The sequence below is a fragment of the Eutrigla gurnardus genome (genome assembly GCF_963514095.1).
Source record: "Eutrigla gurnardus genome assembly, chromosome: 19".
In the NCBI taxonomy this organism is placed as follows: domain Eukaryota; kingdom Metazoa; phylum Chordata; class Actinopteri; order Perciformes; family Triglidae; genus Eutrigla; species Eutrigla gurnardus.
In genome coordinates, this window is record NC_139930.1 from 20545891 (window position 1) to 20567189 (window position 21299).

The 21299-nt window shown below is 43.8% G+C and overlaps 1 protein-coding gene across 1 annotated transcript in view; it reads right to left on the bottom strand.

The window, feature by feature from the left end:
• Nucleotides 1–21299, bottom strand: part of LOC311030186 (uncharacterized protein) — a 426559-nt gene that overhangs the window by 41280 nt on the left and 363980 nt on the right. The window contains exons 17-18 of the mRNA XM_084035816.1: nucleotides 15346–15519; nucleotides 7188–7361 (exon numbers count right to left, since the gene is read on the bottom strand). Coding sequence (XP_083891942.1) covers nucleotides 7188–7361; nucleotides 15346–15519 — 348 coding nt within the window. The remainder of the gene's footprint in view (nucleotides 1–7187; nucleotides 7362–15345; nucleotides 15520–21299) is intronic.

Here is a 21299-nt window from a genome sequence, read left to right on the forward strand (position 1 = left end):
AGAAAAAGTGATATTTGTCTTTTGTTGTGTTGATGTTGTACTGGGTGGGATAAGCGTGGCTGAGTGATGGACAGAGATGGACAGAGGAGGACGTTAAAAGAAAGAATAGAGACGAGCTGAAATGATTGAGAGAGAAATTGAAGCGTTAGAAAAGAGAAGAAACAACAGTTGAAACAGTCTATGTGGTCTGTCTTCAGACCTGGTGTGCCAACAAAGATCTGGTATTGATTTTAAACCATCTAGCAAAGAAAAAAGGCTGTAATTCAATAACATTTCAACAATGTTTATAGTTTTCATATTGAACTGGAGGAATTATGAAGAACAAGTACTCTGATAATAACAGTAAAATACAAAACACAGCTTTGAAAATGTGCTTCTTAAGAGTCTCAGAACATATGAGGCATTCAGGTGTTCAACTGCCAGTTGGAAGAAAAGAGTCTGTCTTGATTCAAAGCTCTGTTCTCACTGTCAGCGTTCCTCTTTGAGAGCAGCCGTGTGAACTTATCTATCGACTCTAGATCTCACCGACCTGACTGACGTTTATCACCTCCACTCTCTGATCCATCTGTCAGCTGTCAGTGAGTCTCCTCAGTTGTCACCATAGAAACGTCACTCACAGAAACTCCAGTTTGCACAGATTTGATTAAGTTCAGAGTTAATGTTTCACCCCGTTGCATTACTGGGTAATTTAGTGTTTGTGAGTAGCAACCAGTGAGGTGATTTAACCTCCAACCATCTGAACCAGTGTAGTGATGCTAACGCTGCAGCAGTAAAATGGAAACGCTCCGTCATCATTTAATAATTCTCAATGATCTATCAGTTATGGGTCTGGGTCCTGATAGGACGGGGTCTGGGTCTGGATCTGGGCCAAGCTCCACCTCTTAGTGACCCTTGCTATAGGCAGTGTTGGGCAAGTTACTTCAAAAGCGTAATGCATTATTTATTACTTGTTACTGTCATTTCAAAGTAATTAGTTACATTACAATATTACTGTCTTTGAATTGTAAGGCATTACACTACTTTTACATTACTTTTGCATTACTTTTCGCCAAAATAAAAGGACATTTTTGTTCTCGATAGATCTTCTTGTGTTCAATGCAGCTCATTACACAGCAGGATGTGATGTTTTTCGCTTCAAAATAAAAGAACGAAAAACGGAAAATGACTCTTATCCCGTTATTCGTTTAAAAAACGGAAAACGAGAGACGGAAAACGACTCGTTAACTGATATTTGATATTGTGTTCATGAATGGGATTCGGGGATGAAATAACAGGGCCATTTTTCATTCCATATTTGCTGTACGTCTTTTTTAATGACCCGGAAGGCGCTGTGAAATTACCTGAAAGCCTACCTGAGACATTTAGGGGAGCTCTAAAACACTGTTCATTAACGCTCTGACAGCGTCTGACGCTCGCGTTTTGAAATAAACCTACTGTTTTAAACTCGCACCAAAAGCGTTATGACGCGGACATAAAAGCGGTTCAAAACCGACGGGGAGAATCGGAGCCTCCGCCTTTTCGCCGCCGCCCCTCAGCTGTTGATCCTCGGTGTGCCGGGTCGGCTGCGCTCTGACCGACCGGGAGCCGCTCCGTGAGTCGGTGTCCAGCTCATGGAGCCTGCTAACAACAGCGCTTAATTAACATAGTGTAGAGTCACACGGACCGGCTTTCACACTTTTCCAAAAGTGGAGCGTATGCCCATCTCGCGATCGCGAATGTAGAGTCAATTGATTTCGGGTTTAAAATGCATTGTAACGTCATCATAAATGTGTGCACATGTTGGTGTTAAAATGGTGTTTTGTCTCCGCCGTGCAGACGAGTTAGAAGCTTTAAACTTTGAATTAAAACTGTCAGCAGCATCAAAATGTCTGGTTGGTTCATGTTCAGTTGTCAGAGTTGATATTCCAATCAGGCTTCAACCTCTGGTTCAGAAAAGTGAAGTCAAGCCTGAAGGTCCTTAAAGCTGCATTCTCTCTGCTGGCCACTAGGGGGTGTTTTCATGAATAATATGTCTTCATTGCATCTGCATAGCTTTGAGTCTGCATGTGGGTCCTCCCTGCTGCTTCAGCCACCGTGACAAGAATATTAGTTCATTTCATATAAAACTCATAAACTCAACTGTATAGAAAGTGGTTCAAACTGGCTCCACCTTGACAGCAGAGACAGTCTGGTGTTGTAGTTCAGGCTCACATGTTCATGGAGTGACGTTCACAAACGTAGACTGACGTTTGCAACAGCATTTATAAACGCCAGGTGGATTTATAAAACTATTAAAACATCGAACGGCAGGGAAAAGATAAACAAGAGGTTTGGTTTTGATAAAAGTTTTGTTTTGTTCTTTTGCTGGCAAGTCGTTAGCAGCAGAAACAGTATTTCATCAGCCGTGTTAACAGATTAGTAGCAAACGTGTCTTTTTAGGAATACGTGAATATAAATAACTGAATATTTGGTGCATGTAAACGCATCATTGAAAGCTTCATAGGTAAACTTCTCAAAGTAGTTGAATCTGACCTGAGAGTTTCCAGTCGACTGTGTGGACTCTCCAGGCCAGCAGACAGCAGCTTCACTACTGAATCCTGCAGGTCGTTGGTACTCAGGTCCAGGTCTCTTAGACTGGAGGACTGGGAGCTGAGAACTGAGGACAGACCTTCACAGCTTCTCTCTGAGAGCTTACAGCCACTGAGTCTGAAGAGGAATCAGAAATTAGTGATGAAACAATTACAAACAACTGTTCATCACCTCAGGTTCTAACTGACATTATTATCATAATGAAGTTAAATGATGTTTAACATGTTTGTTCATCAGGTTATTGATGCAGCTGGGTGGTGTATTAGGCTCCATGGTGAGGTTAACGTCACACTGTGCCATCTGTTTATTTCTGTCTGAGTCTTCTTTCAAGACTCTCACGTGACTCCGTTTCACCAATCAAACGCAGCCAGGCAGTCACATGACAGCACACAAACTCTCCACGCCCGGTTATAGATAGAACTCTTTTAACGTTTTTTAATTCTAAATCCTTGTCATTCAGAGACAAATGTGCATAAATATGCAAGTGTATGTGCAATCATTTATGGAGGAGTCACAATATACCGCCCACTTTTTGAAATCCCCCCGACTTTTACCGTCTAATGTCAGTGAATCTGTCCTCACCTGAGTGTCCAGTCTGATGTCTGTCCTCACCTGAGAGTGTCCAGTCTGATGTCTGTCCATCTGTCCTCACCTGAGTCTCCAGTCTGATGTCTGTCCATCTGTCCTCACCTGAGAGTGTCCAGTCTGATGTCTGTCCATCTGTCCTCACCTGAGAGTGTCCAGTCTGAAGTCTGTCCATCTGTCCTCACCTGAGTGTCCAGGCTGAAGTCTGTCCATCTGTCCTCACCTGAGAGTGTCCAGTCTGAAGTCTGTCCATCTGTCCTCACCTGAGAGTGTCCAGTCTGATGTCTGTCAATCTGTCCTCACCTGAGAGTGTCCAGTCTGATGTCTGTCCATCTGTCCTCACCTGAGTCTCCAGTCTGATGTCTGTCCATCTGTCCTCACCTGAGAGTGTCCAGTCTGATGTCTGTCCATCTGTCCTCACCTGAGAGTGTCCAGTCTGAAGTCTGTCCATCTGTCCTCACCTGAGTGTCCAGTCTGATGTCTGTCCATCTGTCCTCACCTGAGAGTGTCCAGTCTGAAGTCTGTCCATCTGTCCTCACCTGAGAGTGTCCAGTCTGATGTCTGTCCATCTGTCCTCACCTGAGAGTGTCCAGTCTGAAGTCTGTCCATCTGTCCTCACCTGAGTGTCCAGTCTGATGTCTGTCCATCTGTCCTCACCTGAGTCTCCAGTCTGATGTATGTCCATCTGTCCTCACCTGAGAGAGTCCAGTCTGATGTCTGTCCATCTGTCCTCACCTGAGTCTCCAGTCTGATGTCTGTCCATCTGTCCTCACCTGAGTGTCCAGTCTGATGTCTGTCCATCTGTCCTCACCTGAGTCTCCAGTCTGATGTCTGTCCATCTGTCCTCACCTGAGAGTGTCCAGTCTGATGTCTGTCCATCTGTCCTCACCTGAGAGTGTCCAGTCTGAAGTCTGTCCATCTGTCCTCACCTGAGAGTGTCCAGTCTGATGTCTGTCCATCTGTCCTCACCTGAGAGTGTCCAGTCTGATGTCTGTCCATCTGTCCTCACCTGAGTGTCCAGTCTGAAGTCTGTCCTCACCTGAGTGTCCAGTCTGATGTCTGTCCATCTGTCCTCACCTGAGAGTGTCCAGTCTGATGTCTGTCCATCTGTCCTCACCTGAGAGTGTCCAGTCTGATGTCTGTCCATCTGTCCTCACCTGAGAGTGTCCAGCCTGAAGTCTGTCCATCTGTCCTCACCTGAGAGTGTCCAGTCTGAAGTCTGTCCATCTGTCCTCACATGAGAGTGTCCAGTCTGAAGTCTGTCCATCTGTCCTCACCTGAGTGTCCAGTCTCCAGTGTGGACCCTCCAGTCCAGCAGACAGCAGCTTGACTCCTGAGTCTCCTGGATGATTGTAGCTCAGGTCCAGCTGTCTCAGATAGGAGGGGTTGGAGTCCAGAGCTGAGGCCAGAGAAGAACAGCCGTCCTCTGTGATCAGACAACCTGACAGACTGAAGACACACACACTACTGTCACTTCTGGGGACTTTACATAGACTTATGTCCATTTGTCCACTTTTTAAAATGAGAAAAGGTGATATTTGTCTTTTGCTGTGTTGATGTTGTACTGGGTGGGATAAGCGTGGCTGAGTGATGGACAGAGATGGACAGAGGAGGACGTTAAAAGAAAGACAAGAGACGAGCTGAAATGATTGAGAGAGAAATTGAAGCGTTAGAAAAGAGAAGAAACAACAGTTGAAACAGTCTATGTGGTCTGTCTTCAGACCTGGTGTGCCAACAAAGATCTGGTATTGATTTTAAACCATCTAGCAAAGAAAAAAGGCTGTAATTCAATAACATTTCAACAATGTTTATAGTTTTCATATTGAACTGGAGGAATTATGAATAACAAGTACTCTGATAATAACAGTAAAATACAAAACACAGCTTTGAAAATGTGCTTCTTAAGAGTCTCAGAACATATGAGGCATTCAGGTGTTCAACTGCCAGTTGGAAGAAAAGAGTGTCTTGATTCAAAGCTCTGTTCTCACTGTCAGCGTTCCTCTTTGAGAGCAGCCGTGTGAACTTATCTATCGACTCTAGATCTCACCGACCTGACTGACCTTTATCACCTCCACTCTCTGATCCATCTGTCAGCTGTCAGTGAGTCTCGTCAGTTGTCACCATAGAAACGTCACTCACAGAAACTCCAGTTTGCACAGATTTGATTAAGTTCAGAGTTAACGTTTCACCCCGTTGCATTACTGGGTAATTTAGTGTTTGTGAGTAGCAACCAGTGAGATGATTTAACCTCCAACCATCTGAACCAGTGTAGTGATGCTAACGCTGCAGCAGTAAAATGGAAACGCTCCGTCATCATTTAATAATTCTCAATGATCTATCAGTTATGGGTCTGGGTCCTGATAGGACGGGGTCTGGGTCTGGATCTGGGCCAAGCTCCACCTCTTAGTGACCCTTGCTATAGGCAGTGTTGGGCAAGTTACTTCAAAAGCGTAATGCATTATTTATTACTTGTTACTGTCATTTCAAAGTAATTAGTTACATTACAATATTACTGTCTTTGAATTGTAAGGCATTACACTACTTTTACATTACTTTTGCATTACTTTTCGCCAAAATAAAAGGACATTTTTGTTCTCGATAGATCTTCTTGTGTTCAATGCAGCTCATTACACAGCAGGATGTGATGTTTTTCGCTTCAAAATAAAAGAACGAAAAACGGAAAATGACTCTTATCCCGTTATTCGTTTAAAAAACGGAAAACGAGAAACAGAAAACGACTCGTTAACTGATATTAGATATTGTGTTCATGAATGGGATTCGGGGATGAAATAACAGGGCCATTTTTCATTCCAGATTTGCTGTACGTCTTTTTTAATGACCCGGAAGGCGCTGCGAAATTACCTGAAAGCCTACCTGAGACATTTAGGGGAGCTCTAAAACACTGTTCATAAACGCTCTGACAGCGTCTGACGCTCGCGTTTTGAAATAAACCTACTGTTTTAAACTCGCACCAAAAGCGTTATGACGCGGACATAAAAGCGGTTCAAAACCGACGGGGAGAATCGGAGCCTCCGCCTTTTCGCCGCCGCCCCTCAGCTGTTGATCCTCGGTGTGCCGGGGTCGGCTGCACTCTGACCGACCGGGAGCCGCTCCGTGAGTCGGTGTCCAGCTCATGGAGCCTGCTAACAACAGCGCTTAATTAACATAGTGTAGAGTCACATGGACCGGCTTTCACACTTTTCCAAAAGTGGAGCGTATGCCCATCTCGCGATCGCGAATGTAGAGTCAATTGATTTCGGGTTTAAAATGCATTGTAACGTCATCATAAATGTGTGCACATGTTGGTGTTAAAATGGTGTTTTGTCTCCGCCGTGCAGACGAGTTAGAAGCTTTAAACTTTGAATTAAAACTGTCAGCAGCATCAAAATGTCTGGTTGGTTCATGTTCAGTTGTCAGAGTTGATATTCCAATCAGGCATCAACCTCTGGTTCAGAAAAGTGAAGTCAAGCCTGAAGGTCCTTAAAGCTGCATTCTCTCTGCTGGCCACTAGGGGGTGTTTTCATGAATAATATGTCTTCATTGCATCTGCATAGCTTTGAGTCTGCATGTGGGTCCTCCCTGCTGCTTCAGCCACCGTGACAACAATATTAGTTCATTTCATATAAACTCAATAAACTCAACTGTATAGAAAGTGGTTCAAACTGGGTCCACCTTGACAGCAGAGACAGTCTGGTGTTGTAGTTCAGGCTCACATGTTCATGGAGTGACGTTCACAAACGTAGACTGACGTTTGCAACAGCATTTATAAACGCCAGGTGGATTTATAAAACTATTAAAACATGGAACGGCAGGGAAAAGATAAACAAGAGGTTTGGTTTTGATAAAAGTTTTGTTTTGTTCTTTTGCTGGCAAGTCGTTAGCAGCAGAAACAGTATTTCATCAGCCATGTTAACAGATTAGTAGCAAACGTGTCTTTTTAGGAATACATGAATATAAATAACTGAATATTTGGTGCATGTAAACGCATCATTGAAAGCTTCATAGGTAAACTTCTCAAAGTAGTTGAATCTGACCTGAGAGTTTCCAGTCGACAGTGTGGACTCTCCAGGCCAGCAGACAGCAGCTTCACTCCTGAATCCTGCAGGTCGTTGTTACTCAGGTCCAGGTCTCTTAGACTGGAGGACTGGGAGCTGAGAACTGAGGACAGACCTTCACAGCTTCTCTCTGAGAGGTTACAGCCACTGAGTCTGAAGAGGAATCAGAAATTAGTGATGAAACAATTACAAACAACTGTTCATCCCCTCAGGTTCTAACTGACATTATTATCATAATGAAGTTAAATGATGTTTAACATGTTTGTTCATCAGGTTATTGTTGCAGCTGGGTGGTGTATTAGGCTCCATGGTGAGGTTAACGTCACACTGTGCCATCTGTTTATTTCTGTCTGAGTCTTCTTTCAAGACTCTCACGTGACTCCGTTTCACCAATCAAACGCTGCCAGGCAGTCACATGACAGCACACAAACTCTCCACGCCCGGTTATACACTAATCCGGCGAAACAGGAAGTAAAGTAGCGCCGCCATTGCTGAGTTGCTGGAATCACGTGACTTGCCGTGTTTTGCTAAGGAAGTAGGTGTTGGTCCCCGTAGGCGGTTGTTGCTGATGCGATAAGTTTCTCCTTTTTCTTTCGGGTTTTTTAGTGCATAAGCTGTCCAATTATGCCGGGAAGAACATGTTGTGTGGTCGGCTGTTTTAACAACAGTGTGAAAATACAGGCTTGGCTTAAAGCCGCTTGTGAAATTCACAAACCTTTGCTCCACGTTGACTGCCCATGTATACGGCCTTATGGATTGCATCGAATTCCTGGTCGAGCGGAGGACCAAGATGTGCGTCAAAAGTGGATGAAATACATTAACCGAGATGGCTTCCAGCCAAACAAGAACACTTGGGTAAGTTTGGCTCTGACTGTCCAATCTGTTAATGCCACAGGTTGCATGCAGTGGGTGTAACATACAGTGAAACAGCGCTAGCTAAGTTTGCTAGCAATATCGATAGCCACAGGCGAAAACAAAGCTGAAGCTTTTTAACGTCAATGTTTGACGTTAAATAAGAGAAAGTGCAGAGTGCTATAGTATTTAAAGTGCTGTCTTGTTCACACTTATTTGAGAAGTACTTTTACAACCAATGCATTGCTCATTATGTATTTATCTTCATCACTCTAAGGTTTGTGGGATACATTTTCCTGACGGACGACCCACAAGAGAAAACCCCTATCCTGTGTTGATCATGGGTTATGAATGTCATGTAAGTAGGTCTCTTGGATAGCCATATTATTGCATTGCATTTCGTTGATTTAAATATGCTTGATTGTCATGTTTAACTAATGCACATCTCTCTTCTTTTTATCCCTTTAGGTAACAACAGCTAGACCTCCCCCCAAAAGAAGATGTCTTCAGCCATTGCACCTGAACTCAACTACTGAACCTGAAGCTATGGAAACAGATGTGGATGTTGGGAATTTGGAGAATATGCCTCTGCAGAATTGTGATGTCGGAACCCAGTGGCCAGATCTATGTGATCACAACTACAGTTTCAGCAGCGGTAACAAGCGGCTGAAGGACTGTGGCACTCAAACGGATCCAACACCGTCAGTATCAGCACATGATTTAAACAAGAAAGACTTTATATTTTATACAGGTTTATGTGCTGACAGTTTCTGGCAACTTTTGCTAGCCTTGTTGACTTTTTGCTCACAACCACTTAATACCAAATTGGCCGTCCATCAACAGCTTTTGCTTGTTTTAATGAGACTCCGTTTGAGTTTATTGTTTACTGACTTGGGTAAACGATTTGGGGTGAGTAGAAGCACGGCATCTGAAATATTTACATTTTGGAGACCAATCCTTGCCAGCTTTATGAGGAAAAAGGTGATTGCTTGGTTGCCCAGGGATACGCTGAACAGAATCAGGCCCAAGTCATTTCACCAAAATTATCCTAAAGCTACATGCATCATTGACTGTACTGAGGTCTTTGTACAAAGGCCACGGAATTTAAGAAAAAGATCACAAACTTATAATAATTACAAACATCATAATATAAACTCCTATACTGTATTGCCCCCAATGGCTATGTCATGTTTGTATCAAAACTTTTTGGTGGAAGGGCCAGTGATAATTTCATAACAAAGAACAGTGGTTTTGTTCATCACCTGATCCCTGGTGATGAGATTTTAGCAGATCGCGGATTCACCATCATGGATATATTGCCTCCAGGAGTGAGTCTAGCTCTTCCTGCATTCACACGTGGACGTAAGGAGCTGTCTGAACATGAGGTGACATCCACGCGACGCCTAGCGAATGTCAGAATTCACATTGAGCGAGCAATTCGAAGGCTGAAAAATTTTAAGATTTCGTGTAATGTTATGTGTGGTAGGGTGCAAAGTGTTGATGAGATTGTAAGTACTTGTGCAGGGTTATGTAATTTGCAACCTCAGTTAATCCGTAACAGTACTGAATGAAGAAGAAACACCTGAACTGTGTACAGTATACCAAATATTAATTTGTATTTCAACAGAAAAATCAACAGAGCAAACAACAGTTTCAGACAACAATGTAATTAGTTAAAATGTACTATTGTTTACTGTTTTTGTTTACTTTTTATAGTTAGTTAGTTAGTTAGTTAAGAGTTTATTGTTTATCTTATATTATTATCATTATTATAATTATTGTTTACTGTTTATTTTACTTTTTATAGTTATCTAAGAGTGTATTGTTTATCTTATATTGTATATAATTTAATATTGTGTTGTGTTTCTTTCTGTAAACTACTGGACAATCAATTTCCTTGAGGGAGTCATCCCAAAAGGATCGATAAAGCCTAATCTAATCTCTAATCTAAAGTGTAATAGCTACTTGAGCCCACAAACTTTCATGACCCCGTGTGCAATTCTTGTTGCTACTGCTGGTAGCAGATGCTGAAAGTACACCCTCTTCAGGTGGCAGATTTTGTTCATTGTCCACTCTTCGTTGTAGGGTACATCTACGATCACATTTTCATTTGGGGTCCACACCATAAATTTACAATTCCTTTTTTTTGCACAGTGCATTGCCACCTGGACCTGATAGTAGTACCCTAACCCAGATGCTGTTTCCCTCAGAATGTACTTTCCATCACTCAATCTAACATCGTATTTGTTGGAATCTATCATTTTTAGTAGACTGCCACCATGTGCTTCAAGCTTTTTTGCTGTGGGACACTTAATCTCTAGAATAGTATCTCTGTCAGTATCTGTGATTATGCCATCGAGACTGGCACCAAGCCAATTTTCTTGATCATGCACAACCAGGCCTGTAGTCTCCACTGTAAACCCTGTTGTCTGCTCAAAACATTGTCTAGCCAAAGGCTCAGCTTGTTGACCGTACCTAGTAGCCTCATTTCCAGAAAACCTTGTGTTCAGTTTTCTTTCAACCCAGTTTGTTGGGTCTGCCTTTTTTGGTACCTCTGATGCCTCACTACTGGTGATTCTTACTTGTCTTTGGTCCAGCCACAGCTGACTATTCTGGCCCTTGGTCTCCGTTTCTAATCTCTGCCTGTCCTGTTCCCCACATTTTATATAAGTTTCAAATATTGTGTTGCAAAGGGTGCATTTTTGTTCTGCACACATTGTAAGCTCAATAGGTGGACCTATTGCAGTGTGTGCAGTCTGTGGCTGAGCAGTAAACACATGATTCAAAATGGTTCCAGGAATCATACATAACCCAACCATGTCTGGTGCTGACAAATGTGCAATAACATGTTCATCTGTCTCAAATGCAGTAGAAATTACACTCATACATTTTCTGGGACCTGTTTGCATATTTTCCACAGTCTCTGGCACTACATTGTCACAGGTAGACCGGTTCCAGGCACATGCTGTGTCTGTGCAGGCCAGGCCTGTGAATCCTCTTGCTGTTGCATCTTTAATTTTGTACAGTAGTCCTGCTGTATGGCTACAACACTTCCCTCGGCCGGCCACGCAGTCACACACACATTCAAGAATTTTGCCATCTTCTCTCTGTATGGTTACTGATACCTTATGGTACGAGTTCACTGCCTGTGAAAACCTCACGACACATTTTAACATGATGAGCTGATCTGCGATGACGTGTAGTATCTGGCCAATCCATCCGGAGCTCAAATAATTCTGACCTTCAATCAGTGCCCTGAAGTTTGAGTTCTGCAGCTCATCGCATGCCAGACGATTAATGAAATAATCCTGAATACCTGTAAGAACATGTATTTTATTCCTACAACTGCTACAACTGGTCATGGTTAGCTATTTGCAACTTGTGAAGCTTGTGAACATATTAGCAAACACAGTTAATAATGGCAGCTAGGTTTTATTGTTGTCATCAATCAACACACATCTTAATACATTACGTTGTCAATAAATTACCTTCATCTGTAAGTTTTGGCCAGTGCCTGACATCATCTACCCAATTGTTCATGTTGTTTCCACCTGTCACTACGAAAATTCCACGAGCAGGATGCTTTTCACTGAAAAACCGTTAGAGGGCAGCGGCAAGTAACATTCCAGCAACGCAGCAATGGCGACAGGCAAAGATGGCGGCCCCCGTAGATTTCGCGGCGGATTAGTGTATAGATAGAACTCTTTTAACGTTTTTTTAATTCTAAATCCTTGTCATTCAGAGACAAATGTGCATAAATATGCAAGTGTATGTGCAATCATTTATGAAGGAGTCACAATATACCGCCCACTTTTTGAAATCCCCCCGACTTTTACCGTCTAAAGTCAGTGAATCTGTCCTCACCTGAGTGTCCAGTCTGATGTCTGTCCATCTGTCTTCACCTGAGTCTCCAGTCTGATGTCTGTCCATCTGTCCTCACCTGAGTGTCCAGTCTGATGTCTGGCCATCTGTCCTCAACTGAGTCTCCAGTCTGATGTCTGTCCATCTGTCCTCACCTGAGTCTCCAGTCCGATGTCTGTCCATCTGTCCTCACCTGAGTGTCCAGTCTGATGTCTGTCCATCTGTCCTCACCTGAGAGTGTCCAGTCTAATGTCTGTCCATCTGTCCTCACCTGAGAGTGTCCAGTCTGATGTCTGTCCATCTGTCCTCACCTGAGAGTGTCCAGTCTGATGTCTGTCCATCTGTCCTCACCTGAGAGTGTCCAGTCTGATGTCTGTCCATCTGTCCTCACCTGAGTGTCCAGTCTGAAGTCTGTCCATCTGTCCTCACCTAAGAGTGTCCAGTCTGATGTCTGTCCATCTGTCCTCACCTGAGTGTCCAGTCTGATGTCTGTCCATCTGTCCTCACCTGAGTCTCCAGTCTGATGTCTGTCCATCTGTCCTCACCTGAGAGTGTCCAGTCTGATGTCTGTCCATCTGTCCTCACCTGAGTCTCCAGTCTGATGTCTGTCCATCTGTCCTCACCTGAGAGTGTCCAGTCTGATGTCTGTCCACCTGTCCTCACCTGAGAGTGTCCAGTCTCCAGTGTGGACCCTCCAGTCCAGCAGACAGCAGCTTGACTCCTGAGTCTCCTGGATGATTGTAGCTCAGGTCCAGCTGTCTCAGATAGGAGGGGTTGGAGTCCAGAGCTGAGGCCAGAGAAGAACAGCCGTCCTCTGTGATCAGACAACCTGACAGACTGAAGACACACACACTACTGTCACTTCTGGGGACTTTACATAGACTTATGTCCATTTGTCCATTTTTTAAAATGAGAAAAAGTGATATTTGTCTTTTGTTGTGTTGATGTTGTACTGGGTGGGATAAGCGTGGCTGAGTGATGGACAGAGATGGACAGAGGAGGACGTTAAAAGAAAGACAAAAGACGAGCTGAAATGATTGAGAGAGAAATTGAAGCGTTAGAAAAGAGAAGAAACAACAGTTGAAACAGTCTATGTGGTCTGTCTTCAGACCTGGTGTGCCAACAAAGATCTGGTATTGATTTTAAACCATCTAGCAAAGAAAAAAGGCTGTAATTCAATAACATTTCAACAATGTTTGTAGTTTTCATATTGAACTGGAGGAATTATGAATAACAAGTACTCTGATAATAACAGTAAAATACAAAACACAGCTTTGAAAATGTGCTTCTTAAGAGTCTCAGAACATATGAGGCATTCAGGTGTTCAACTGCCATTTGGAAGAAAAGAGTCTGTCTTGATTCAAAGCTCTGTTCTCACTGTCAGCGTTCCTCTTTGAGAGCAGCCGTGTGAACTTATCTATCGACTCTAGATCTCACCGACCTGACTGACCTTTATCACCTCCACTCTCTGATCGATCTGTCAGCTGTCAGTGAGTCTCGTCAGTTGTCACCATAGAAACGTCACTCACAGAAACTCCAGTTTGCACAGATTTGATTAAGTTCAGAGTTAACGTTTCACCCCGTTGCATTACTGGGTAATTTAGTGTTTGTGAGTAGCAACCAGTGAGATGATTTAGCCTCCAACCATCTGAACCAGTGTAGTGATGCTAACGCTGCAGCAGTAAAATGGAAACGCTCCGTCATCATTTAATAATTCTCAATGATCTATCAGTTATGGGTCTGGGTCCTGATAGGACGGGGTCTGGGTCTGGATCTGGGCCAAGCTCCACCTCTTAGTGACCCTTGCTATAGGCAGTGTTGGGCAAGTTACTTCAAAAGCGTAATGCATTATTTATTACTTGTTACTGTCATTTCAAAGTAATTAGTTACATTACAATATTACTGTCTTTGAATTGTAAGGCATTACACTACTTTTACATTACTTTTGCATTACTTTTATAAATAAAAGGACATTTTTGTTCTCGATAGATCTTCTTGTGTTCAATGCAGCTCATTACACAGCAGGATGTGATGTTTTTCGCTTCAAAATAAAATAACAAAAAACGGAAAATGACTCTTATCCCGTTATTCGTTTAAAAAACGGAAAACGAGAAACAGAAAACGACTCGTTAACTGATATTAGATATTGTGTTCATGAATGGGATTCGGGGATGAAATAACAGGGCCATTTTTCATTCCAGATTTGCTGTACGTCTTTTTTAATGACCCGGAAGGCGCTGCGAAATTACCTGAAAGCCTACCTGAGACATTTAGGGGAGCTCTAAAACACTGTTCATTAACGCTCTGACAGCGTCTGACGCTCGCGTTTTGAAATAAACCTACTGTTTTAAACTCGCACCAAAAGCGTTATGACGCGGACATAAAAGCGGTTCAAAACCGACGGGGAGAATCGGAGCCTCCGCCTTTTCGCCGCCGCCCCTCAGCTGTTGATCCTCGGTGTGCCGGGGTCGGCTGCACTCTGACCGACCGGGAGCCGCTCTGTGAGTCGGTGTCCAGCTCATGGAGCCTGCTAACAACAGCGCTTAATTAACATAGTGTAGAGTCACACGGACCGGCTTTCACACTTTTCCAAAAGTGGAGCGTATGCCCATCTCGCGATCGCCAATGTAGAGTCAATTGATTTCGGGTTTAAAATGCATTGTAACGTCATCATAAATGTGTGTGCACATGTTGGTGTTAAAATGGTGTTTTGTCTCCGCCGTGCAGACGAGTTAGAAGCTTTAAACTTTGAATTAAAACTGTCAGCAGCATCAAAATGTCTGGTTGGTTCATGTTCAGTTGTCAGAGTTGATATTCCAATCAGGCTTCAACCTCTGGTTCAGAAAAGTGAAGTCAAGCCTGAAGGTCCTTAAAGCTGCATTCTCTCTGCTGGCCACTAGGGGGTGTTTTCATGAATAATATGTCTTCATTGCATCTGCATAGCTTTGAGTCTGCATGTGGGTCCTCCCTGCTGCTTCAGCCACCGTGACAACAATATTAGTTCATTTCATATAAAACTCAATAAACTCAACTGTATAGAAAGTGGTTCAAACTGGGTCCACCTTGACAGCAGAGACAGTCTGGTGTTGTAGTTCAGGCTCACATGTTCATGGAGTGACGTTCACAAACGTAGACTGACGTTTGCAACAGCATTTATAAACGCTAGGTGGATTTATAAAACTATTAAAACATGGAACGGCAGGGAAAAGATAAACAAGAGGTTTGGTTTTGATAAAAGTTTTGTTTTGTTCTTTTGCTGGCAAGTCGTTAGCAGCAGAAACAGTATTTCATCAGCCGTGTTAACAGATTAGTAGCAAACGTGTCTATTTAGGAATACATGAATATAAATAACTGAATATTTGGTGCATGTAAACGCATCATTGAAAGCTTCATAGGTAAACTTCTCAAAGTAGTTGAATCTGACCTGAGAGTTTCCAGTCGACAGTGTGGACTCTCCAGGCCAGCAGACAGCAGCTTCACTCCTGAATCCTGCAGGTCGTTGTTACTCAGGTCCAGGTCTCTTAGACTGGAGGACTGGGAGCTGAGAACTGAGGACAGACCTTCACAGCTTCTCTCTGAGAGGTTACAGCCACTGAGTCTGAAGAGGAATCAGAAATTAGTGATGAAACAATTACAAACAACTGTTAATCACCTCAGGTTCTAACTGACATTATTATCATAATGAAGTTAAATGATGTTTAACATGTTTGTTCATCAGGTTATTGTTGCAGCTGGGTGGTGTATTAGGCTCCATGGTGAGGTTAACGTCACACTGTGCCATCTGTTTATTTCTGTCTGAGTCTTCTTTCAAGACTCTCACGTGACTCCGTTTCACCAATCAAACGCAGCCAGGCAGTCACATGACAGCACACAAACTCTCCACGCCCGGTTATAGATAGAACTCTTTTAACGTTTTTTAATTCTAAATCCTTGTCATTCAGAGACAAATGTGCATAAATATCCAAGTGTATGTGCAATCATTTATGGAGGAGTCACAATATACCGCCCGAGCTAGAGGGGAGCTCTAAAACACTGTTCATTAACGCTCTGACAGCGTCTGACGCTCGCATTTTGAAATAAACCTACTGTTTTAAACTCGCACCAAAAGCGTTATGACGCGGACATAAAAGCGGTTCAAAACCGACGGGGAGAATCGGAGCCTCTGCCTTTTCGCCGCCGCCCCTCAGCTGTTGATCCTCGGTGTGCCGGGTCGGCTGCGATCTGACCGACCGGGAGCCGCTCCGTGAGTCGGTGTCCAGCTCATGGAGCCTGCTAACAACAGCGCTTAATTAACATAGTGTAGAGTCACACGGACCGGCTTTCACACTTTTCCAAAAGTGGAGCGTATGCCCATCTCGCGATCGCGAATGTAGAGTCAATTGATTTCGGGTTTAAAATGCATTGTAACGTCATCATAAATGTGTGTGCACATGTTGGTGTTAAAATGGTGTTTTGTCTCCGCCGTGCAGACGAGTTAGAAGCTTTAAACTTTGAATTAAAACTGTAAGCAGCATCAAAATGTCTGGTTGGTTCATGTTCAGTTGTCAGAGTTGATATTCCAATCAGGCTTCAACCTCTGGTTCAGAAAAGTGAAGTCAAACCTGAAGGTCCTTAAAGCTGCATTCTCTCTGCTGGCCACTAGGGGGTGTTTTCATGAATAATATGTCTTCATGGGGGCGCTAGTGTGCCGCGTATGGAGTAAGACGTCTCTGCAAGAGCTCCTCTCCGTTCAGTTTATATTTGTTTAACTTTACCGTCTTTAACCAAGATTGCTCGTAAATATCATCCCAATTCTGTCTCTATATCCCCGCGTGAACGTTTAAGACCAAGTAATGTCGACTACCGCTAACTCTAAAGCCAAAGAAAAGAAAGACAAATCGCTGATGCCTAGGCTAGCTAGCAGCAATGTGGTAATGGCCAGCGTGGACGTCTCCGGTGATCAACATGCTTCTTCTATGGAGGACTTGAAAAACATGCAGGATACGATCCTGCAGACTATCAACACCCGGTTCGACCTACTGGATGAGAAGTTCGCTTCTCTCCAGTCGTCACACAACAGCCTGCTGACCCGAATGGATGAAATAGATGAGACGGTCTCAGACCACGACACTCGTCTGCAGTCTATGGAGACTGCTATCGACAAGTTACGGAGGGAGAACGCTTCCCTCCGTGCCAAGACCAATGACCTAGAGGGCCGTTCGAGGCGCAACAATGTCAAGTTTGTGGGGATCCCCGAAGGAGAAGAGAAGGGAAATCCGACTGAATTTTTAAGCGCTCTCATTCCTAAACTGTTAGGCGAGACCCACTTCCCAAAGCCGGTAATTGTTGACCGTGCTCACCGCGCTCTACAGCCCAACCAGCAGAAGGAGCCTCCGGTCCGGCGGCCAGACCCCGCACGATCATCGCCCGGGTCCATCACTACCAGGAGAAAGAGACAATAATACGGCTCGCTCGGCAACAGTCTCTCAAGTACGGCGAACACAAGGTCTTCATATTTCCAGACTATACTGCCGAGGTGATGGAGCAGCGTCGGGGGTTCCGTGAGGCTATGACAGCCCTGCGTGAGCTGAAAATCAAGCACAGCCTGCGTTTCCCGACCAAGCTCCACTTCCAACACAACGGGCTTCAGAAGATATTCACCTCTCCCGCGGAAGCAATGACGTTCGTCAGGAACTTGCAGCGGGATAATGGAAATGACTAGACACGGTCTGACCGGATTGTGAACTGACAGAGCATAAGGAACACTTTCACAATCATTGACGGTAACATTTTAATTTTATACGCCTACTTTTGGCTATTTAGAATGGTAGAGGGGCACAGGCTTGCTTAGTTGAAAATGTTTGGTTTGTTAGAGTTGTATTTACAAGCCATACGCCCGGTGGCCCTCGGTCAGTATATGTGGGGGAAAAAGATGCTTCATTTGGGGAAGTTTCTGTGGGGAGGGAGGTGGGGTTTATCTGTGTTGTTTTATGTTGTCCAGAGCTGCCAGAATAACTGCTTTTGTTTGTTGACATTTGTTTTTGGGTGTCTCAGATTGCTTTTATTTTTCCATTTCCATGTTAAGGCCTAACGGTGAAAATCAGACGGACATGAGTGCCATTTCATTGGTCTCATGGAATGTGCGCGGTCTTGGGCATGCAGATAAACGGGGTAAGGTCTTTGCGCACTTAAAGTCACTTAAAGCAGACATAGTGTTTCTGCAAGAAACCCATATAAAAGCTACAGAGCAGAGGCGGCTGAGAGCTAATTGGATTTCTCAAGTTTACCAGTCACCGTTTACTTCCAAAGCTAGAGGTGTCACCATTCTCTTTCGTAAGAGTATCCCATTCCAACTTGCTTCAGTAATCACGGATCCAAATGGCAGATATATTATGATGACTGGAGGTATTAATTCGTTCCCTGTCACCTTTCTGAATATATACGGTCCAAATATAGACGACCCAAATTATTTTCGCAAAGTATTTGATCTAATTCCAGACCTCAGCACTACTAATTTAATCATGGGCGGTGATTTCAATTGTTATCTTGATCCACATCTTGACAGACTTTCCTCTCGTGCTCCAATCACCATAGCATCTGTTCAAACGTTGAATAATCTACTTAAATCCAGAAACATGATTGATATATGGAGGCTGCAACATCCAACAGATAAAGACTATTCCTATTTTTCCCATGTCCACAAATCATATACAAGGATTGATTATTTTTTAGTGGATGCAAAATTAATACCTAACATCGTACAGACTAAATATAATATATTGATATCAGATCACAGTCCAGTATCTTTAAAATTGATGCTTGCCCTGCCAAAACAAACTTACTGCTGGCGCTTTAATCCATGGTTGTTGACCGAGCAAGTATTCGTGGATTACATGTCTGCTCGCTTGGGAGAGTTCCTTGAGACCAATGACACAGGTGACGTGTCAGACTCAACGCTCTGGGAAACCCTCAAAGTAGTTATGAGAGGCCATATAATTTCGTTCGAAGTATCAAAGAAAAGAGAACAGCGCCGTCGTCTGGTCGAAATTGAAAACGAACTTCCAACTCTCGAACAGTCCTATAGGGACTCCCTGTCACAGGAAGATTATACCAAGATTTTGAAGTTGAAATATGAATACAATCGCATTCTCAGTGGAACCATTGGCATACTTAACCCTCGGGGCACTTTAAAAATGTACGCACACTCACTACCTTCGGGCCTGTTTGGGCCACGCCAATACAAGTGTCATAAAAAAGAGAAAAAAAAACTTCTTTTTTTTTCACTTTCACTGCATAAACCTTTTCAACAACTTCAGACCTAACCTTAGATATAAAGTTTGTTATTAGTTTTTAACTTTTTTTTTTCTGTTTTTAAGCCTTTTTCTCACACGAACATTGTGTACTTTTTATGCGAAAAACAGAAAATATGCAATATTTTCCAAAAATGAGGTGCAAAGAGGATTATTTGAGATGAAGTTATTACAGCCTTGACTAGGTCAAAAATTGATAACATCATTGTTTTTGATGCATTATTATTTTTGGAGACATTAGAGTTTTTTCAAAAAACTTACACCTGTTACTTTCGGGCCCAAATGGGGTCCCCCTCATAAAAGTGTCATAAAAAATGAATGAATGAATTTTTTTTTTCACTTTTACTGCATCAACCTTTTCGACAACTTCAGACCTAACAATAGATATAAAGCTTATTATAATAATTATTATTATTTTATGTTTTAGGCCCTTTTTTCATACAAAAAATGTGTAATTTCAATGCAAAAAACACAAAATATGCAATATTTTCCAAAAATGAGGCGCAAAGAGGATTATTGGGGATTAAGTTATTACAGCCTTGACTAGGTCAAAAATTGATAACATCATTGTTTTTGATGCATTATTATTTTTGGAGACATTAAAGGTTTTTCCAAAAAACTTACACCTGTTACTTTCGGGCCCAAATGGGGTCACTCTCATAAAAGTGTCATAAAAAATGAATAAATTAAAAAAAAAAATTCACTTTCACTGCATCAACCTTTTCAACAATTTCAGACCTAACAATAGATATAAATCTTAGTATTATTATTTTATGTTTTAGGCCCTTTTTTCATACAAAAATGCCTGGTTCACATCATCAAATCGCACCTTTCAGGTCACATGGAATAGCTCGATGTCCAAACCCTGTTCTCTGGACCCTAACCCTTACCCTCAAGGCTCAGTATTAGGACCGCTTCTGTTCTCACTATACACCAGGTCACTAGGTTCTGTTATCACATCACATGGATTCTCCTACCATTGCTACGCAGATGACACCCAGCTGTTCCTCTCTTTCCCCCCGTCCTCTGACACTCACATTGCAACTCGCATCTCGGACTGTCTGGCTGACATCTCTGTCTGGACAACTGCACATCCCCTCAAGCTTAACCTGAATAAAACCGAACTCCTCTTCATCCCAGGGAAAGACTGCCCTCGCATGGACCTGTCGGTCACTGTCGAGGGCATCACAGTATTGCCGTCGTCAACTGCGAGGAACCTGGGTGTAATCCTAGATGACCAACTATCCTGCACATCACTGCTGTGGCCCGATCCTGCAGATTTGCCCTCTACAATATCCGCAATATCCCCTCCTTGAACCGACACCTTATCGTGGTGGAGGGGTTTGAGCACCTGAATGATCCTAGGAGCTATGTTGTCCGGGGCTTAATGCCCCTGGTAGGGTCTCCCAAGGCAAACAGGTCCTAGGTGACAGGTCAGACTAAGAGCGGTTCCAAAGCCCTTAATGAAGAAGCTAAAATCGAGGATGTTCACGTCGCCCGGATTGGCGTCACCGGGGCCCCACCCTGGAGCCAGGCCCGGGGTTGGGGCTCGCAGGCGAGCGCCTGGTGGCCGGGTCTGTGCCCACGGGACCCGGCCGGGCACAGCCCGAAAGAGCGACGTGGGCCCGCCCTCCTGTAGGCCCACCACCCGCAGGAGGGTTCAGAAGGGGCCGGTGCGGTGGGATTTGGGTGGCTGTCCTGGGCGGGTGCCCCGGCGACCCAATCCCCGGACGGTGACTCTAGCCATGGGGACATGGAATGTCACCTCACTGGGGGGTAAAGAGCCTGAGCTAGTGCGGGAGGTAGAGCGCTACCGGCTACAGGTAGTCGGGCTCACCTCCACGCACAGTCTGGGCTCTGGAACCCAACTCCTTGAGAGAGGCTGGACTCTCTTCTACTCTGGAGTTGCCCGCGGTGAAAGGCGCCGAGCTGGTGTGGGCTTGCTCATAGCCCCCCAGCTCGGCCGCCATGTGTTGGAGTTTTCCCCGGTGAACGAGAGGGTCGTTTCCCTGCGCCTTCGGGTCGGGGATAGGTCTCTCACTGTTGTTTCGGCCTATGGGCCAAACGGCAGTGCAGAGTACCCGGCCTT